We start from the raw sequence: 17,055 nt of genomic DNA, 5'->3' as shown, positions 1-17,055 counted from the left end.
CCCGAAGATACTGTTAGCACTGTTTTTTCTCCCCTGTAAATTATGAACATTCGGGTAATACCTGAAATGTACCTGGGTATTTCATTTTTGAAGGTTTCTAGATTTTAGACTTCTCCCCATTGTGGAAGGAGGAGGGGGTATAAGATAGTGTGGACCTTCTAGAACCTTCCCTTCACTCCAGGGGGTTGAGTGCCCGTGTGAGTACCATTTAACTCTCTTCTAAATTGACTGTGCTTTAAAAGTACTTGAAATGTACTCAAGTATTAGGGTGGGGTGTAAGTTGAAGGCCTCTCTCTGCTGATTTATCTTTGTAATTGAGTATTCTAGCATATAGCTGCTTAGCTATGGGAGAGTATGTTTTTGTATGTTTTAATAAGTATCAAGGAAAATTTAAAAGAATAAGAAAACTACCAGTAGGAGCTTTATAATGAAATAATTAAATGGTACAAGATGGTAGGTGTTTCAGTATGTAAGATCTTTTGACTGTTGCGGGTCTCTTGTGCTATAAGCAGATGCCTCTCAGAAGATGTTTAATAATATAGCCTTTCAAGTCATTTGGAAGGATAGAATTGTGTGCTCTCACACAATGTGCGCTTTCAAAGGTTTGGAATTTGTTGCAGAATTTTATTCCCTTTAGCTTAATACAGGAGAAAGACAGGGACTTCATTAATGTGTAGTTTTCCCTATTGTTAATATGAAAATTTAAAGACAGAATTAAACTTTGAGGAAACTGTGTAAGACATTTCTTAAACCAGAAAGCATGTAGGAAATCAGACAAATTATAATGAGCTGTGTGTGTGTGTGTATATACATATGTATATACATATATATATATATATGTATATACATACACATATGTATATGTATTTTTTTCTTTTATAGTGGTTGGCACTTACCATGGTTCCCAGGACCAGACCCATCAAGTGACTGGTAACCACCAGCAGCCTCCCCAGCAGAACACTGGATTTCCACGTAGCAGTCAGCCCTATTACAACAGTCGTGGTGTGTCTCGTGGAGGCTCCCGTGGTGCTAGAGGCTTGATGAATGGATACAGGGGACCTGCTAATGGATTCAGAGGTAAAAACAAAAACAGAAAAACCCCAGAAAGCAAGTTCATGTTCTTTTCTGACTTGCACAATATATAGAAATATGTCATATGATTTTTAGGAAAAATATGTATCTCTCTGCATTAGCTTCTTATGTACAACATAAACATTTTTAGTATGTGTTGATACCGTCATTTAAATTGGCAAAATTGGAACTGAGTTTTTTTGTATGTATTAAACCCATGTCTACCACTGTCCTGTAGGGGATATTGCTTTCTATAAATTGTCAGACCTTATGGAGATTTTCTGTTATTTTTTTTTTTTGTGTATGTGCATGGATGGGTGAAAATTTTATCCTGTAAGGCAGTTAATGTATAAACAGATTGGATCAGGATAGTAGATTAGTTTGAATAACTAGCATAGCTTACAATTTTTCAGTTTTTCCCTTGGTCAGTAATGAGAAAGTAAAAATTCCCTTTGAAGATAAGAAAGTTGTTTTTTTTCTTGTCCTAAATTTTAGGAGGATATGATGGTTACCGCTCTTCATTCTCTAACACTCCAAACAGTGGATATACACAGTCTCAGTTCAGTGCTCCCCGGGACTACTCTGGCTATCAGCGGGTAGGTAAAATTGTTATAAAATATAAACCTGACCTAAATACCCCAAATGAAAGGGACTAATGTAGTTGCTTGATGCACTTGAGCAACTAAGTAATTTGGGGCTAATTTTGTACCTTGTACAAGATACTTCCTTATGGAGAATGATTTTTGCTTTTCTTAGCACTCAATATAGGTATTCATTTAATAGAGGCTGGTAAAAACAGTGACTTTTAAGAGCTGAGAAATATATCTTATTGATCTTGAGAATAGAAGTACGATTAAAGAATAACTTGTAGTAATGCTATATTTAAATGTCTAAAAGAATAAAGAATTCTGTATTCTACAAGTGTTAGACTGTAAGAATAGAGATAGATGGGTAAGCATTAAAAAATTGCCTTTTCTTCAGTACTAACTAGCTTGTCTTTTAGGATGGATATCAGCAGAATTTCAAGCGAGGCTCTGGGCAGAGTGGACCACGGGGAGCCCCACGAGGTAATATTTTGTGGTGGTGATCCTAGCTCCTAAGTGGAGCTTCTGTTCTGGCCTTGGAAGAGCTGTTCATAGTCTGCATGTAGGTTACATGTTAGGAATACATTTATCATTTCCAGACTTGTTGCTAGGGATTAAATGAAATGCTTTGTTTCTAAAACTTATCTTGAACCCAAATTTAATTTTTTGAATGACTTTCCCTGTTACTATATAAACTGTCTTGAAAACTAGAACATCTCTCCTCCTCAGAAAAAGTGTTTTTCCAACTGCAAATTATTTTTCAGGTCCTAAAACCTGCTAAATGTTTTTAGGAAGTACTTACCAAAACATTTTTGTAAGACATTTTTGGAATGAGATTAAACATTTATATAAATTTATTATTCCTCTTTCATTTTTCAAACATGCATATTATATTTTAGGGCCAGAAACCCTTTAATGGCCGGATAAGCCATAGTTACATTAAGAGAACCATTTAGAAGTAATAGAACTAATTGAAATTTCAATGCCTTTTGGACCATTATTAGTGATATAAATGTCAAATTATTTCTGACTTTGAAACAAAACCTCCAAATTCCTAACTAACTTACAGAACTATATTTAAAAATTATAGGTTTTAAGAGTTTTTGGCTTTTGTCTATTACCATAGGAAAACTACTTACTATTTGGGTAGGAAGTCAATCTGTGTAACAATTAGAGGTATCGTTTCATATGGTCTGAAGTTCTAAATGGTTCTCTGATTGGAGGGAAGTAAAATTGAATAGATTTCCTCTAGATATTGGCCATAACATGTATAAAATGTATGTTAAGGAGGAATTACAAAGTACTTTGATTTCAATGCTAGTAGAAACTGGCCAGCAAAAAGGGTGCATTTTTAAAAAAATTTATGGATCACTTGAGAATTACTGACTTGAAGTATCAAAGGATATTTGCATGTGAATGTGGGTTATGTTCTTTCTCACCTTGTAGCATATTCTATGAAAGTTGAGTTGACTGGTAGCTAAAAATCTGTTTTAACAGCATGTAAAAAGTTACTTTATCTGTTACAAGTCATTATACAATTTTGAATGTTATGTAGTTTCTTTTTAACAGTTTAGGTAATAAGGTCTGTTTTTCATTCTGGTGCTTTTATTAATTTTGATAGTATGATGTTACTTACTTACTGAAATGTAAGCTAGAGTGTACACTAGAATGTAAGCTCCATGAGAGCAGGTACCTTGTCTGTCTTCACTGCTGTATCTATTTCCAACACCTGATGACAGTGCCTGGCACATAGTAGGCACTCAATAAATACTTGTTGAATGAATGAATGAATGAGTACTGGTGGAATACTCCATTAGCTCTACTCTTCTTTTAGCTAGAGAACATGAGCAAATTTGCGCATGACAACTTCCAGGACAGGTGAAACTTGAACACTGAAGAATTGACCTCTTAAACCTAATAATGTGGTGACAAGCTGCCCACATGCTTCTTGACTTCAGATGAAAATCTGCTTGAAGGCAAAATAAATAATATTTGAAAGAAAAACCAAATGCCATTTTTGTCTTCTAGGTCGTGGAGGGCCCCCAAGACCCAACAGAGGGATGCCGCAAATGAACACTCAGCAAGTGAATTAATCTGATTCACAGGATTATGTTTAATCGCCAAAAACACACTGGCCAGTGTACCATAATATGTTACCAGAAGAGTTATTATCTATTTGTTCTCCCTTTCAGCAAACTTATTGTAAAGGGACTGTTTTCATCCCATAAAGACAGGACTACAGTTGTCAGCTTTATATTACCTGGATATGGAAGGAAACTATTTTTACTCTGCATGTTCTGTCCTAAACGTCATCTTGAGTCTTGCACATGATACTCAGATTCCTCACCCTTGCTTAGGAGTAAAACATCATATACTTTAACGGGGTGGTATCTCCATAGTTATTTTAAGTGGCTTGGAAAAAGCAAGATTGACTTGACTTTGGATAAAATCTACAAATCAGCCCTATTATTCAGTGGTAATTGACAAAACTATTTCCCTTGAAAGGAAGATGGAAGGAATGGAGTGTGGTTTGGCATAACAACTGCATTTCACAGCTTTTCCAGTTAAATTGGAGCACTGAACATTTAGATGCATACCAAATTATGCATGGGTCCTTAATCACACATATAAGGCTGGCTACCAGCCTTAGGGTTTGACACAGCACTGTTCATTCTCTGGCCAGACGACTGTGGTTGAAAACACATGCAAATTGCTTTTTAACAGCTGATACTGTATAAGACAAAGCCAAAATGCAAAATTAGGCTTTGATTGGCACTTTTTGAAAAATATGCAACAAATAAGGGATCTAATCTGGATGGCCGCTTCTGTACTTAATGTGAAATATTTAGATACCTTTTTGGACACTTAACAGTTTCTTTGACAATGACTTTTGTAAGGATTGGTACTATATATCATTCCTTATGATGTACATTGTCTGTCACTAATCCTTGGATCTTGCTGTATTGTCACCTAAATTGGTACAGGTACTGATGAAAATCTCTAATGGATAATCGTAACAACCTTGGTCACATGTTTTTCCTGAAGCCTGAAAGTTTTTAAAAGAAAAAGATATCAAATGCCTGCTGCTACCACCCTTTTAAATTGCTATCTTTTGAAAAGCACCAGTATGTGTTTTAGATTGATTTCCCTATTTTAGGGAAACGACAGTCAGTAGTTTCAGTTCTGATGGTATAAGCAAACAAATAAAACATGTTTATAAAAGTTGTATCTTGAAACACTGGTGTTCAACAGCTAGCAGCTTATGTGGTTCACCCCATGCAGTTAGTGTTCCAAATTTTATGGTTATCTCCAGCAGCTATTTCTATAGTACTTGCACTTATCTTTTGTCTAACCCTAATTGAATTATCCATTTCTCATGGAGGTATTTATATTCAAAGTGGTGATTCCTTCCCATAGATGTATAGGGAGAGTCCCAAGTTTGATGAAGAGGACAGTTTAGTAATTTATGTACTATGTTGAAATTTGTGCTAGCAGTTGGAGCACTAGTTTTGTGTGCCTATGAACTTAATGCTGCTTGTTGTATCCCACTTGGACTTCATGGAGAATTAATCCCACCTATTAAGCAAAGGCTACTAAGTTAATGGTATTTTCTGTGCAGAAATTGAATTTAGTCTTCAGCCTTTAGCTAAGGAATTTTTCCAGTAGGTGCTCAGCTACTTTAAAAAAAGAAAAACAAAAAACCCCACAAAACCATTCTCAAACGTTCATCGTTAGACAACTGGAGTATTTGCTGGTTTTGTAACCTACTAAAATGGTTAGGCTATTGAACATTCCACATTCAGAAGTTTTGTAGGGTGGTGGGGAAGGGGGGGAATCTTCAATGTTTATTTTAAAATAAAAGAAGTTCTTTTCTCATGTGTGGTTGTGGTACATCATATTGGAAGGGTTATCTGTTTACTTTTGCAAATAAGTATTTCTTCTGCTAGCACCTCCCCTTGTGTGCTTTAAATGACATCTGCCTGGGATGTACCACAACCATATGTTTGCTGTATTTTAGGGGGATAGATAAAATATTCGTGATTTACTGGGTAATCCCTATAGATGATGTATGCTTACAATCCTATATATAAAACTAAATTTGCTATCTGTGTAGAAAATTTCATGAGATTTAAAATCAAAATTGAAGCAAGTTATTTATACAGTGATCTCTATGAATCAGTTCAGAGATGGGATGGAGGAGAAATGCTTTCTAGGTTTCAGACTTCTATGCATTAGTGCAGATGCTGTGAATATGTAAAGGTGTTAGTAGTTTGATTATTTCTATGTATGTTTTTAAAAGAATCGTTTGTTCCTTTTGAGATACTATGCTTTTTTTTTTTGGCATTCTACCATTGTAGTCTAAATCTAAAGCTTTTATGCCTCAATTTTATGCCTCAATTCAGACTATATTTTTTAAAGCAGTGCCTCATTATGGGGCAGATAACTTTTTAAAAAGTCCCATTAAGATCTGAGTCTTGGTACTAGGTGTTCTGTATAAAATGTGAATACTTGTCCTACCTGCAGAAGGCCTTGTTTGGGCAAATGCATATTCTAGCAGAGTTGAAAGAAAATGATTATCACACGTGGCCCTGTAGCTTCTTGGTATAGCAAGACTCCATATATAAAGTACTTTCAAGTAAATGCACAGTATCAGTCATCTCATGTGGACAATGAGACTTCTATTTTAAAGCTTTAAGGTAGAGTGTCATTGATTACCTTGGTTAAGGCTTTTTTTTTTCAGATCCTAATATCCCTAAAGAATATGAAAGTTTTTCTGATCATCATATCTTGATATTAAAATGAAATCCGTTAAATATTTTTAATCAGTTAGCTTCTGCAGTTTTTTTGTCTCCTATGTATATGACTCTGTTATGTGGGAGACTTCACTTAGAGACATGAGAATGTGTGTTTATTCTCAGAAGGCTCATGCACTGAGATGTTCTGTCGACAAGCAGTTCATAAAATGTAGAAGGTAGTTGAGTAGTCAGCCTAAGTGTCTTAGGAAATTTGTATTGTTCATTATATTTTCAGTAATATATCTTATTAGGGGAAATGGGATACAGGTAAGCACAGAGTTAAAACCCTTCAGTTCATCTTTAAGCTTCTGAATCCCCATCCCAGTTGAGTTCTTATTAAGAACTCTGAAGTTTTATTGACTATAAGTTATATCAAAAGAATCAGTATTGCCCTTGAGCTTATCCCTTCTAAAAGAGTTAATGGGGAGGGAGACCCCTCAGGAATATTAAAGTAATTTGTTAAGCCTCATCTCTATACCCTTTCCCATTTTGAATTCTACAAAACTACTGGTAAAGACTAGTGAATGTTTTAAATTACATTAGATTAAATTATATTAAAACCTGATACCTTATTGTCCTTGAGTGAAGTTTGCTTTAGTTGTTTATACCATCAAGCAAAGCTCTAAGTGAAGAAGTGCTACTTGTGAGAGGAGAGGAAAAAATTTAAATCTCTGGTAGCCTTGCCTTACTTACTTGTTAGACTACTACATTCTTCTCAATTGGGATTTCAGTACCTTACTTTAACAGCTGTTCTGAAGCCTAATCCAGTCCCATGCAGAAGACTGGCTCCTTAAGTTTGTAGGTAGTGAAAGACCACCTGATTTAGTAAAGACAATTTTTAGTGTTGTGTTCTTAACTTCTAATATTGGTTTTCTTTAAGTACGGTGTGTTTATTAGGGAGCCACTGTATTAAGTCAGTAAACTAACGCTTCATTCAGTAAATATGGGTACTCTTTGCCAGGCCACCATTCCAAGCACTAAGCATTCAGTGGTGACAGAATCACTGTGGTTCCTGCTTTCATTGAACAGTTTGATCAAAGATATTGACGTGATGACACTGAGGTATGGCAAAAGCCATTATGGAGCAATATGGTTGATGATAGATATTAAGGCCATGATAGGATAGGACCCAGTTAAAATGATCAGGAAAGACTTTTTTGAGAGGAGTAATTAAGACTTGAAGGATGAGGAGTAGTAAACTAGTAAAGAAGGGGAGAGAACCACATGTCCCAAGTCCAGTCTCCAGTGACTGAGAAAGGCTCTCTCGCTCAAGTGAAAAGAGTACAGATTTAGTAGAGCTAGAAGGAAGCTGAAGCAACAGTAAGGGCTACTAAGAATAGCTTTGTAAGTTCTATTCCATGTTAAGTTTTGTCTCTAACAGTTGGAAACAAGATTTCTAAGCTGTATGTATAGGGGGTGGGGTTGGGGGGGAGAGGATGGTGGGTCACCTAATAAAATTGCCATTTAAGAACATTCAGTGCATGGAATTCCACTGTGGTCCAGTGGTTAGGACTCTGTGCTTTCACTGCTGTGGGCCCGGGTTCAGTCCCTGGTTGGGGAACTAAGATCTTGCAAGCCTCGTGGAGCAGCAAAAACAACGCAACAACAAAACCACCCCCCCCCCAAAACAGTGCAGTGTTGAGAACAAAATAATATGGTGCAAGAGATGGCTATTGGAGTAGCCCATGTAAGAAACGGTTACAACATAAAGTGGAGGGTGGTAGTAAATGGGATTCTACATATTTCCTAACTGGCCACTGCTCAGTATCCTTTGCTGAGTTCTCCAGGCCTTGGTTGCAGACTTCATCCCTAGCTAACATTCTTCCCTAGCTGATCTTATCCAATCCCAGGACTTTGACTACAATCAGCATTTTAGTCACCCAAGTAGTTCTAGGTCCCAACCTCCCCCAAACAAACTCCTACTTTAATATCTTGCTTTGAATGTCGAGTATTCGAAATTGATTTCTTGATGAACCTACATCCAGTTGCTCGTATCTTTGATTCCCTTTCATACCTTGTATCTATAGTCCTTAAGCAAATCTACATGTGGTTCTACCTTGAAAATATATCCTGAGTCTACTAGCACTTTGTGACCACCACATCAGAACAGGTAGCTACAGTAGCTTATAACGGTTGTCTGTGTTTCTACTCTTGCTCTCCTGTAGTATAGTTTTTTGCATAGCAGCCAGATTGAGCCTTTTAAAAGGGCAAATCAGATTTTGTCACTTCCCTGTTACTCAGACCCCAGTGGTTTCCCATCACACGTAGAATTCAAATCTGTGGTCCATGTGCCCTTCAATTATCTGGTCTAGTTTCCTACCAGTTTTCCCTTTGCTCACTGTACTCTGGTCACACTGGCTGCTTTGCTGAGACTTTTTCCATCTTGGAGTCTTCATGTGTTACACTTAATGCATGGGAAAGCTTTTCACTCCATTGTTCTTAAGGCTTATTCTTTCTAAATTCAGGTCTTACTCCAAGTCACCACTTCAGAGTCCTTCCAAGTCCACCTCTAAAGCAGTGCCTTATTTTTTACTCACTGGATACTTTTTTCTTAACACTTTTTTCTTAGCTAGACTGTAAGTTTCACAGGAGATAGGACTGTTTTGGTCACTATCTCTTGTGTCTAGCATATTGACATTTTGTTGAGGGAATTACAAAAAAATACGATGGGCGGTGCTGCTGATTACATTAGATTTGGAGGTAGAGAATTACATTCTGCTTTGAGGAAGGAGTTTAAGGAAGAAAGGCAAATGAATTCGGCTTCAACTTTCTGACTGAGGCATCGAGAAATGTTGAGCAAGCAGTTGGATTTGTTAAATTCAACGATCTGGCCAAAAAAACCATAACTACATAGGTGGCCCTTCAAGTCAACCGCTTGACCGAGTTCGTCCGAGAGTGGGGGGGGGGGGGAGGGGAAGTAACGAAAGCAGAGCCTCTGAGCTGGTTTTCAGAACAACAGCATTTGACAGCCAGATACAGGCCTAAAGGCAGCCTGCCAAAGTACAGGAGCAGCAATGGTGGGTAGAAAATCTACGGAATGCCAGAGAGGTCTACAAGGTCATTACTGAGGATGGGGAGGGTCAAGTGAGCTGAATGACAGCTCTGCTGATCGAGTTTCCCCATCTTATCACATTAAAATAGTTAAAGTAAGAGGACTGTCAAAATTACGCACAGATCCCCGGAGCCAGTCATCTCGCATAACCAGGCTAACACTGAAAACCCCAGACCACTTACCGTGTGCTGTCCCGGACCTGTCTGGGCACCCGAGCTGGCCCCAGCGCACTGACAGGCCCTGCGGGTGCGGGCATCTGCTTACTCTGCCCTCCGTAGTCACGGTCTCTTAATTTTGATACGAAGAGGCAACTTACAACGCGCACCACAGCTACGGCGGGCAGAGACTAAACCGCGCAGCCGCAGTTGCTGCAGCCCCGCCTCCCGGGTCCATGACGTCATCACGCAGGGACAGGGGTGGAGAAGGTCCCCTCTCGCTCGCCGTCTCCGCTCCGTTAGTTCGCCAGCGCACGCACCGCCTACGGGCGCCTGAGCTGGACGCGCGTTGCCGAGGGAGGCAAACTGTGAGAGTCGGCGACCAGGCATCCGCTAGGGGCAGCCCGTTGCGCCCGCTTCTCCCGCAGAAGTTCGGTGACCCCCCACGTGCTTCCTCTTCGCTCCTGGCTGGAGTCCGCCCGGCTCTGGGCGCAGGTACCCATCACGGGATGGCTGGGGATGGGTGCCGAGGTCGGTGTCCGTGTCCTTCTTGGGCCCGGAGGAGACTGGCTCCAGGACGAAGGCTCTGCATCCGTGCTGATGCCCGGCCCATGCCGACTGCCGCCCCACCCGGGCGCTCCTAGATAACAGGACCCTCTTCCCCAGTAGGCGGCCACTCTCGGGAGTGCTTCTCGAGAGCTCTGGCGGGTTGCGTGGCTTGATCTCCATCCTCTAGGGGCTCTGGGGGTGGGGTGGGGTGAGTGGGTGGGTGACAACACGTTTGCTTTCTGCGGAGCTTGCCCACAGTTCCTGATTGCAGCACCTGGCACTGAACTGAGGCAGTCTGATTTCATCTAGATCCTCCCACGCTCTTAGCTACTTCACTCTGCTCATTCGTTTATACTCCGTATTCTGCAGGCACATTCAGGACTTTGTTTTGTTTGCCAGTGCACCTGGAGTGGTGCCTGGCACATAGATGCTATGTATATTTCTTAGACTAATAGATGAATGAAAAATAATCCTCTTTCTCTTCTTTCAAGGCCCTCCTCATCCATTAAGCCTTCCGTGGCAACTCCAGCCCACAGTAATCTCAGACTTTCATCAGACCACTGTAGCAATTAGTTTTACATCTAATTTGTCTGTCTTTAGACAGATTATCCCTCATTTCTTTCTCTTAAATATTTTCTTTAAGGAAAATGAAAGCTCCTCGAAGTCAAGGCTTTATCTGGTACTACTTCTGGGGCTCCCACAGTAACTAGAACAAAAAGCAATAATTAGTTGTTGATTGGTTGTGGGGTCTTTGTGTGGCCCGCAACTCAGCTGACAAGCTGGTCAGGTTGGTGAACTGGAAAGGGTTCAGGCTTTGGAATCAGGGGAGGCCTGCATGTGAATCCTGTCTCCGTCACTTTTCTTCCTTGGGGTACTTGAGTATTTATACTTGGTCTTTTCTTTATAAAATAGGAGCTATTGATTATGACGTAGTGTTTTACAGTAAGATCGAACTGCTAAAATCTATGTTTGGATTGAGAGGTTAGAAAGACAATTAAGGCAGGGTTAAGTTTCAGTTAATGAGCTTTAGGTGTAGAATTAGAATGCAGCAAGCACTGGAGTTTCTACGTAACATGTTATTTTTACTTTTACATTGTAGAAGCATAATTGATATTTTTGATGTTTCTTTGGTGTATTTATTATGATGATGCAATGTTCTATCATACGTAATCACAATAACTTTTGAAATCTCTCTGTACAGGCTTCAGTATAGTTTTCCCTCCTTTGAGGAAACAGATGGCCACGTTCCATCATAGTAATAGTCAATTGATTTCTTTTCCTGACTTTGTTAGTGATATATGTGAATTAAAAAAAAACCCACAAAACTCCAAAAAAACAAAAGAACAAAATAAGAATCATCTGTTATCTCACCATCCATAAATAACTACTTTACATTTTGGTGTTTTCTTCCAGTCTTTTTTTCTATATATATATTATGTACACGCATATCCTGCCATGTTATCCTCTAATAAGTATCTGTATCCATATCCTTAGATAATATATGAAAATGATTTTGAACAAATTTTTTTGAAAACCACTTTATTTTCCCATAGATATATCATACATTTTAATCATTCTTTTTTTGAACATTGTTTCCGATTTTTGAAAAACTCCTCCATAGGGGGGTGAATTAAAGCTTCCCTGTTGACTTCCCATGCCAAGGGAACATTTTCTTCACCTTTCAAGCCTAAGTTTTGTAATTTAAAAAATGAGGCCGATGTCTTCCCTAGGGAGCTGTTTGAGGGTTCAATAAGATGATACTTATAAATGTGCCTTAGCTCAGCCTCCCAGCCCCACAAGAGGCGGCCAGCTAATGTTCCTCACGCAGAACCTGGATGTTCATGTCCAGTTGTGTCTTTTCCTTCTGTTTTAGTGATAGTTTTTCACCATGCATCGGAAGAAAGTGGATAACCGAATCCGGATTCTCATTGAGAATGGGATAGCTGAGCGGCAGAGGTCTCTCTTTGTTGTGGTCGGAGATCGAGGAAAGGATCAGGTAAGACCTGGTAAATGCTCCCTGACTTACTTTGTATCCTGTCCCAAAGAGTCAGCATGTTACAGATACTCTGGGGTTTCACACATAATGACTGGTTTTCTTTAAGTGAAATGCCTAGTGGGAACATTCTTTTACTTATTGGAAGTGATAAATACTCAGTATTTAGAATTATTAACAGACAGGTTAACAGCTTTTGATTTGTGGTGTGGTGGACTAAGTGCAAGGGTAAGTGTATGTGCGCTGGCTTCTAGTCCCCACCTGGGCACTGCTTGCCTTGTGGTCTCGGGCCTGGCTGTCCCGGAGGTCTCTTTTGGTCCTGAGATGCTATGGCTTTTTTCTTTGGCAGGTGGTCATACTCCATCACATGTTGTCCAGAGCAACTGTGAAGGCTCGGCCTTCTGTGCTGTGGTGTTATAAGAAAGAGCTGGGGTTTAGCAGGTAAGCCGTGCCCTCTGAGCGTCCCATCCCACTTCCCATCCCTGCTTGTTAGTTAAATGCTAGGAAATGATTCTTTGATGTGGTTTTTCAGGGATTCTTAATGAAGGTGCTATCTCTGAGGACACTTCTAGTAGAGAAAAATAATAGAGCTGATGCCCTTTCTTCATTCCTGACAATAAATTTCAGATCCTTTTCATGCTCTTTTCAGTCCCCAGCCCAATTCCTTGCTTTCTGCACACGAGTTTTCTTCTTAGTTTTCTCAGCTGATCAAGCCCCTCTAATAATGCAGGTTCCTTCAGTTGCTCTTGGAAGTTACCAACGACCTGATGCCTAATGCAACAACGTTTCCCCCTTTCTCCTTTTTTTCAGAGCTCTTCCTCTAGTAGTTCACTGCTGTTTTTGACAATTTGCTGTTCTTATTTTTTGAAGTTGTGGACTTAAGACTTCTTATATAGTAAAGAGCAGACCTCCAACACAAACACACTTAGGCACAAGGGGAATTTGTTGAAGTACAGTTGACCCTTGAACAATGTGGATTAGAACTGCAGGGCTCCACTTACACACGGATGTTTTTCAGTAGTAAATACTACAGTACCGCGTGGTCCGTGGTTGGTTGACTCCTGTGATGTGGAGGAGCTGCGGTTGCGGAGGGGCCGACTCTTAAGTTAGATGCAAGTTAACCCCCAGGTTTCTCAAGGGTCGGCAGTATACGGGCTAGCTCCTGAAGCCTACGGGGATGAGATTTCAGCTCTTCCGCGGGGGTGGTGTAGAGCCGCAGTGCTGACGCTCTGGTCCTTGCTCAGTCTCTCATCTCTGCGTGTCTGCTCTGTTCTTTTCCCACTTCAGGGCAGCTTTCTGCCTTCTATGGTGCCCATCGCAGAAACATCACTTGAGTTTTACATGGTTTGGGTCCAACGACACAGAAATCAGTCTTTCTCCCAAATTCTTTTGGAAAGACATCCAGCCCTGGGCCAGAGGAGGTGGGGTGGGTCACCTACTAGAAACCTGGCAGTTCTGCCTATGACTGTGTGTGTGGAGGAGTTTGGGGTGTGGGGGTGCTGTTCCTTGGCAGATAAACCATTATAAAGTCACCTCGGAAATGCTCTCCTTTCTTTGCTTCTGTGACACTCAGACTACCTTCCTGAGCTCTTCTCTCTCCCCGAGCTCATCTCCTTCCCTAAATCCAGCTCACCTGTGTGGTTCTGTCCTTGGACCTCTTCTCCCTCCTTTATCCCCCAGTATATGTGTCTCTGGGGCGGACTCTGCTGTGGGGAAACCCCCTGCGAAATTGGGCAGTTTACAGTGTTTTGGGCAGATTTGCCTTTCAAACTTAACCCACCTGCTTTCACTTTTAAAAATCTCTTCTGTGCCTCTTATAGCTCTCCTGCCCCTGTCTTGAGCATTAGATTAAGGCTGATGCTAAGTCATGGGCTGAGGAAGTGGAGCCCCAGGGGGAAGGCCTTGGCTCTACTATTCAGTTAGAGAACTATGATAAAATTTTGGTTTGCTGTAACCCTTGATTCTGGAGTTTTCTCGTTCTCTCTTTTCTCTAAAAGAAACAGTTAATTGACAGTTAGGTATTCAGAGTTTTTTAAGACAAAAGAAAAGTTCAGGGATTTCTGGGAGATGTCCAGATTCCGTTCCAACCCTTATATCCTCTATCAGTATTGTCTTAGATTAGAGCTGCCCTTGAGGACTTGATCCCACCATCTGGGAAGGAAGTGGATGAATTCATTTAGGAAAAATGAATAAAGTAACCCGCCATCACAGTGCCCCTCCCAGGTTCTCTGGGAAGCAGTGCTGTGTGGTTGAAGCATTGGCTTGAGACTGAGGTAATGAGGCCACTAAGGTTTGCTTTCAAGCTTTGGCTGAATGTGAGGTTTAGGGACTCCCATTACCCTTTTTGTAAAGTGAAGTATCAAAATGGCAGGGTTCTCACACAGACTTACACTGTCTCCCTCTGAAGCCCATCTGCTCTAATGCCTCTTTCATTTCCTTCAGCTTTAGAGTGAGGGGATGAGCATTATGATTTCCAAGTTCCCTTCTAGCTCTGAAGGTCTAAGTGGGTGATCGTTGAGCCTATCCCCTGCTCCCAACTCTAGCCTCTCTGGTTAACTGGCTTTCATGGGATGGGGGGTGATTGCAGTCATCGGAAGAAAAGAATGCGACAGCTGCAGAAAAAAATAAAGAGCGGGACGCTGAACATAAAGCAAGATGACCCCTTTGAACTCTTCGTAGCTGCCACAAACATTCGCTACTGCTACTACAATGAGACCCACAAGATCCTGGGCAATACGTTTGGCATGTGTGTTCTCCAGGTAGGTGACTTGCCCCAGCCCGTGACTGGAGTCAGAGTGCTAGGGAGTGCCTGGGCTGCTTGGTCACCCACAAGGACAAGTGTACAGAGCGGAGAGGAGTCACGTGTACTCCTTGCCCCAAAGCTTCATCTGTGGAGGACTTGGCCACTTTCCACAGGAACTGGATAACTCACCAACATTAAAAGAGCATTTTCTACCAAAAGCAGCACTTGTCTAGAGATAACCAAACTGGCAGTGACGCTCCATCACAACTGGGTCTAACCAGCTTGGTAAAGCACTGAACTTTGAGTGACCCTAGCACCCCAGATCCCTATTAGAACTAACTGAAGACTTTTGTGACCAGAGAGCAGTGGGACTTGTTTTAGCTAACTAGGGACGGACCCGAGTACTCGGACGTCCTATCCAGAGTGCTTGACCGAATAACCACCCCTATCATTGCCCTTCTCGTCCTTAAAGTCTCCTCGCTTTCTCCCCTCAGAGAAGCAGCTGGTGAGTTTCTTCACTGGTATATATTTTCTCTTGCCTGGCAAGTTGATAGATTAAGTTTCACATTTGTCTTTGTTTTGAGCTCTGGTGGTCTTTGTTTTGTTCTTTGATTCTTTGGCACCTGTGACTCCATCCGCCGCCCGCCCCCTCCCCCTGCCCCAGCCCCACCCACCAAAGAAAACATTTAAGCACAAATCCTCACATTTAAGCACAGGTTCCCACAGTTTGATATGTATTTATTATATGCATGCACTACTATGATTACGTGCATCGTAAAACATACGTTTTAAAATATAAATTAAGAAATGAGGTGGGAAATTTTGAATAGGAGTTCTAGTTTTTCCTTTCCGCATTCCAGTGGGCTGTCCATACACTGCTGGCTTACAACCCACCTTGGAGGCTGAAAAGAGCGTTTTGCCTGTTCTCACCCCATCGCTGACTGGTAGGGAGCTGCTTCTGCTCACTAGTTACCAGGTGAAGTGATGGTGGCAGCGGCTCCCCCATGTGGTGCAGTTGAGTTTTGTCAGACAGTTTCCATCTATGAACAGAGCAGAAAATGAGTGTGAGGTATTTCTGAAATTCAAGTGTGAATCAGTGTGGATTGGAGGACTTCTTTCCGAATAAGATTTTATGAGGGATTATGGGAAACACTTTGACATGTAAAACCGGGTATACTTCTTCTCCAGGGCTGGGCTCTCTTCTGTGGTCCCCTGAGTAAGGGACTGTGTGTGTGTGCGTGTGTGTGTGTGTGTGTCCTGGTGAGTCAGGTACGGGGTATGGTGTTGAGTTTGTACTCTGAAGCCCTCCTTGTACCTTATCGCCTGGCCCCTCGTTAAGCTTCCCAGTGGGTGCTCTTTGCAGCCAGTTCTAAGGTTTCCTTTTTCCAGGATTTTGAAGCTTTGACTCCAAACTTGCTGGCCAGGACTGTAGAGACAGTGGAAGGTGGTGGGCTGGTGGTTATCCTCCTACGGACCATGAACTCACTCAAGCAGTTGTACACGATGACCATGGTAAGTGTCTGTTTTTTTCTTTAACTTGATTGTGGTGGTTCAAATCAATCTGTGTTTTTGCTGCTTTCTTTTAAGAACTCCTACTGAGCAACTCCAGTGAGCGGTCAGTATAATTTCTAGGCTGGGAGCTCTTTGGAGCTAATGAGGAATTTTCTGCAGAGAAGCCTCAGTGGCCCTGGGTGTGCTTAGGAATCTGTGAATTTTGCTTTTGCTCTCAGGCATTTGCAGATTCTACACCAGTGAGATTCAGACATGATGCAGCTGTTGTGTAGTTCAATTTCTAAAACAGTATCCCACAGAGAGCCACGCCAGTGCTTACATTTGTGTACTACAAAAAGGGGACCACGCACAGACGTCCTCACCTGCCCTCACCCTAATGGGTAGTGGAGGAGAATTGCTGTCCCGCTCCCGGACTGGCAGAAACTTTGACTCCTGGGGGTGGGGGGGTATTTTTTTTTTGCCCCAGCTGAGGGAGTGGCTGGAAGGGTTTCCCTGGATGAGGGCTGGTTCTGCCACATGGGTGCGTTGAGCCGCAGGTTTGGAGTCAATGTACATTGCCAGCTGCTCAGGAACTGTTAGGCTTGGCCTCAGGGTTTCATG

The 17,055-nt window shown here is 41.4% G+C and overlaps 2 protein-coding genes across 2 annotated transcripts in view; both read left to right on the top strand.

The window, feature by feature from the left end:
• Window positions 1–7,833, top strand: part of CAPRIN1 (cell cycle associated protein 1) — a 38,500-nt gene extending 30,667 nt beyond the window's left edge. Inside the window, exons 16-19 of the mRNA XM_079930091.1 lie at window positions 883–1,077; window positions 1,567–1,667; window positions 2,075–2,138; window positions 3,684–7,833. Coding sequence (XP_079786217.1) covers window positions 883–1,077; window positions 1,567–1,667; window positions 2,075–2,138; window positions 3,684–3,748 — 425 coding nt within the window. The 3' untranslated portion in view covers window positions 3,749–7,833. The remainder of the gene's footprint in view (window positions 1–882; window positions 1,078–1,566; window positions 1,668–2,074; window positions 2,139–3,683) is intronic.
• Window positions 7,834–9,402: 1,569 nt separating this feature from the next.
• NAT10 (N-acetyltransferase 10) overlaps window positions 9,403–17,055 on the top strand; it is a 40,207-nt gene continuing 32,554 nt past the window's right edge. Inside the window, exons 1-5 of the mRNA XM_079929697.1 lie at window positions 9,403–10,153; window positions 12,081–12,203; window positions 12,550–12,641; window positions 14,788–14,959; window positions 16,333–16,455. Of these exons, the coding sequence (XP_079785823.1) occupies window positions 12,096–12,203; window positions 12,550–12,641; window positions 14,788–14,959; window positions 16,333–16,455 (495 nt within the window). The 5' untranslated portion in view covers window positions 9,403–10,153; window positions 12,081–12,095. The remainder of the gene's footprint in view (window positions 10,154–12,080; window positions 12,204–12,549; window positions 12,642–14,787; window positions 14,960–16,332; window positions 16,456–17,055) is intronic.

The sequence above is a fragment of the Stenella coeruleoalba genome (assembly GCF_951394435.1).
Source record: "Stenella coeruleoalba genome assembly, chromosome: 8".
Taxonomy (NCBI): domain Eukaryota; kingdom Metazoa; phylum Chordata; class Mammalia; order Artiodactyla; family Delphinidae; genus Stenella; species Stenella coeruleoalba.
Note: the sequence above shows the minus strand (reverse complement) of the source record. Positions and strands in the feature narration are given on the sequence as shown.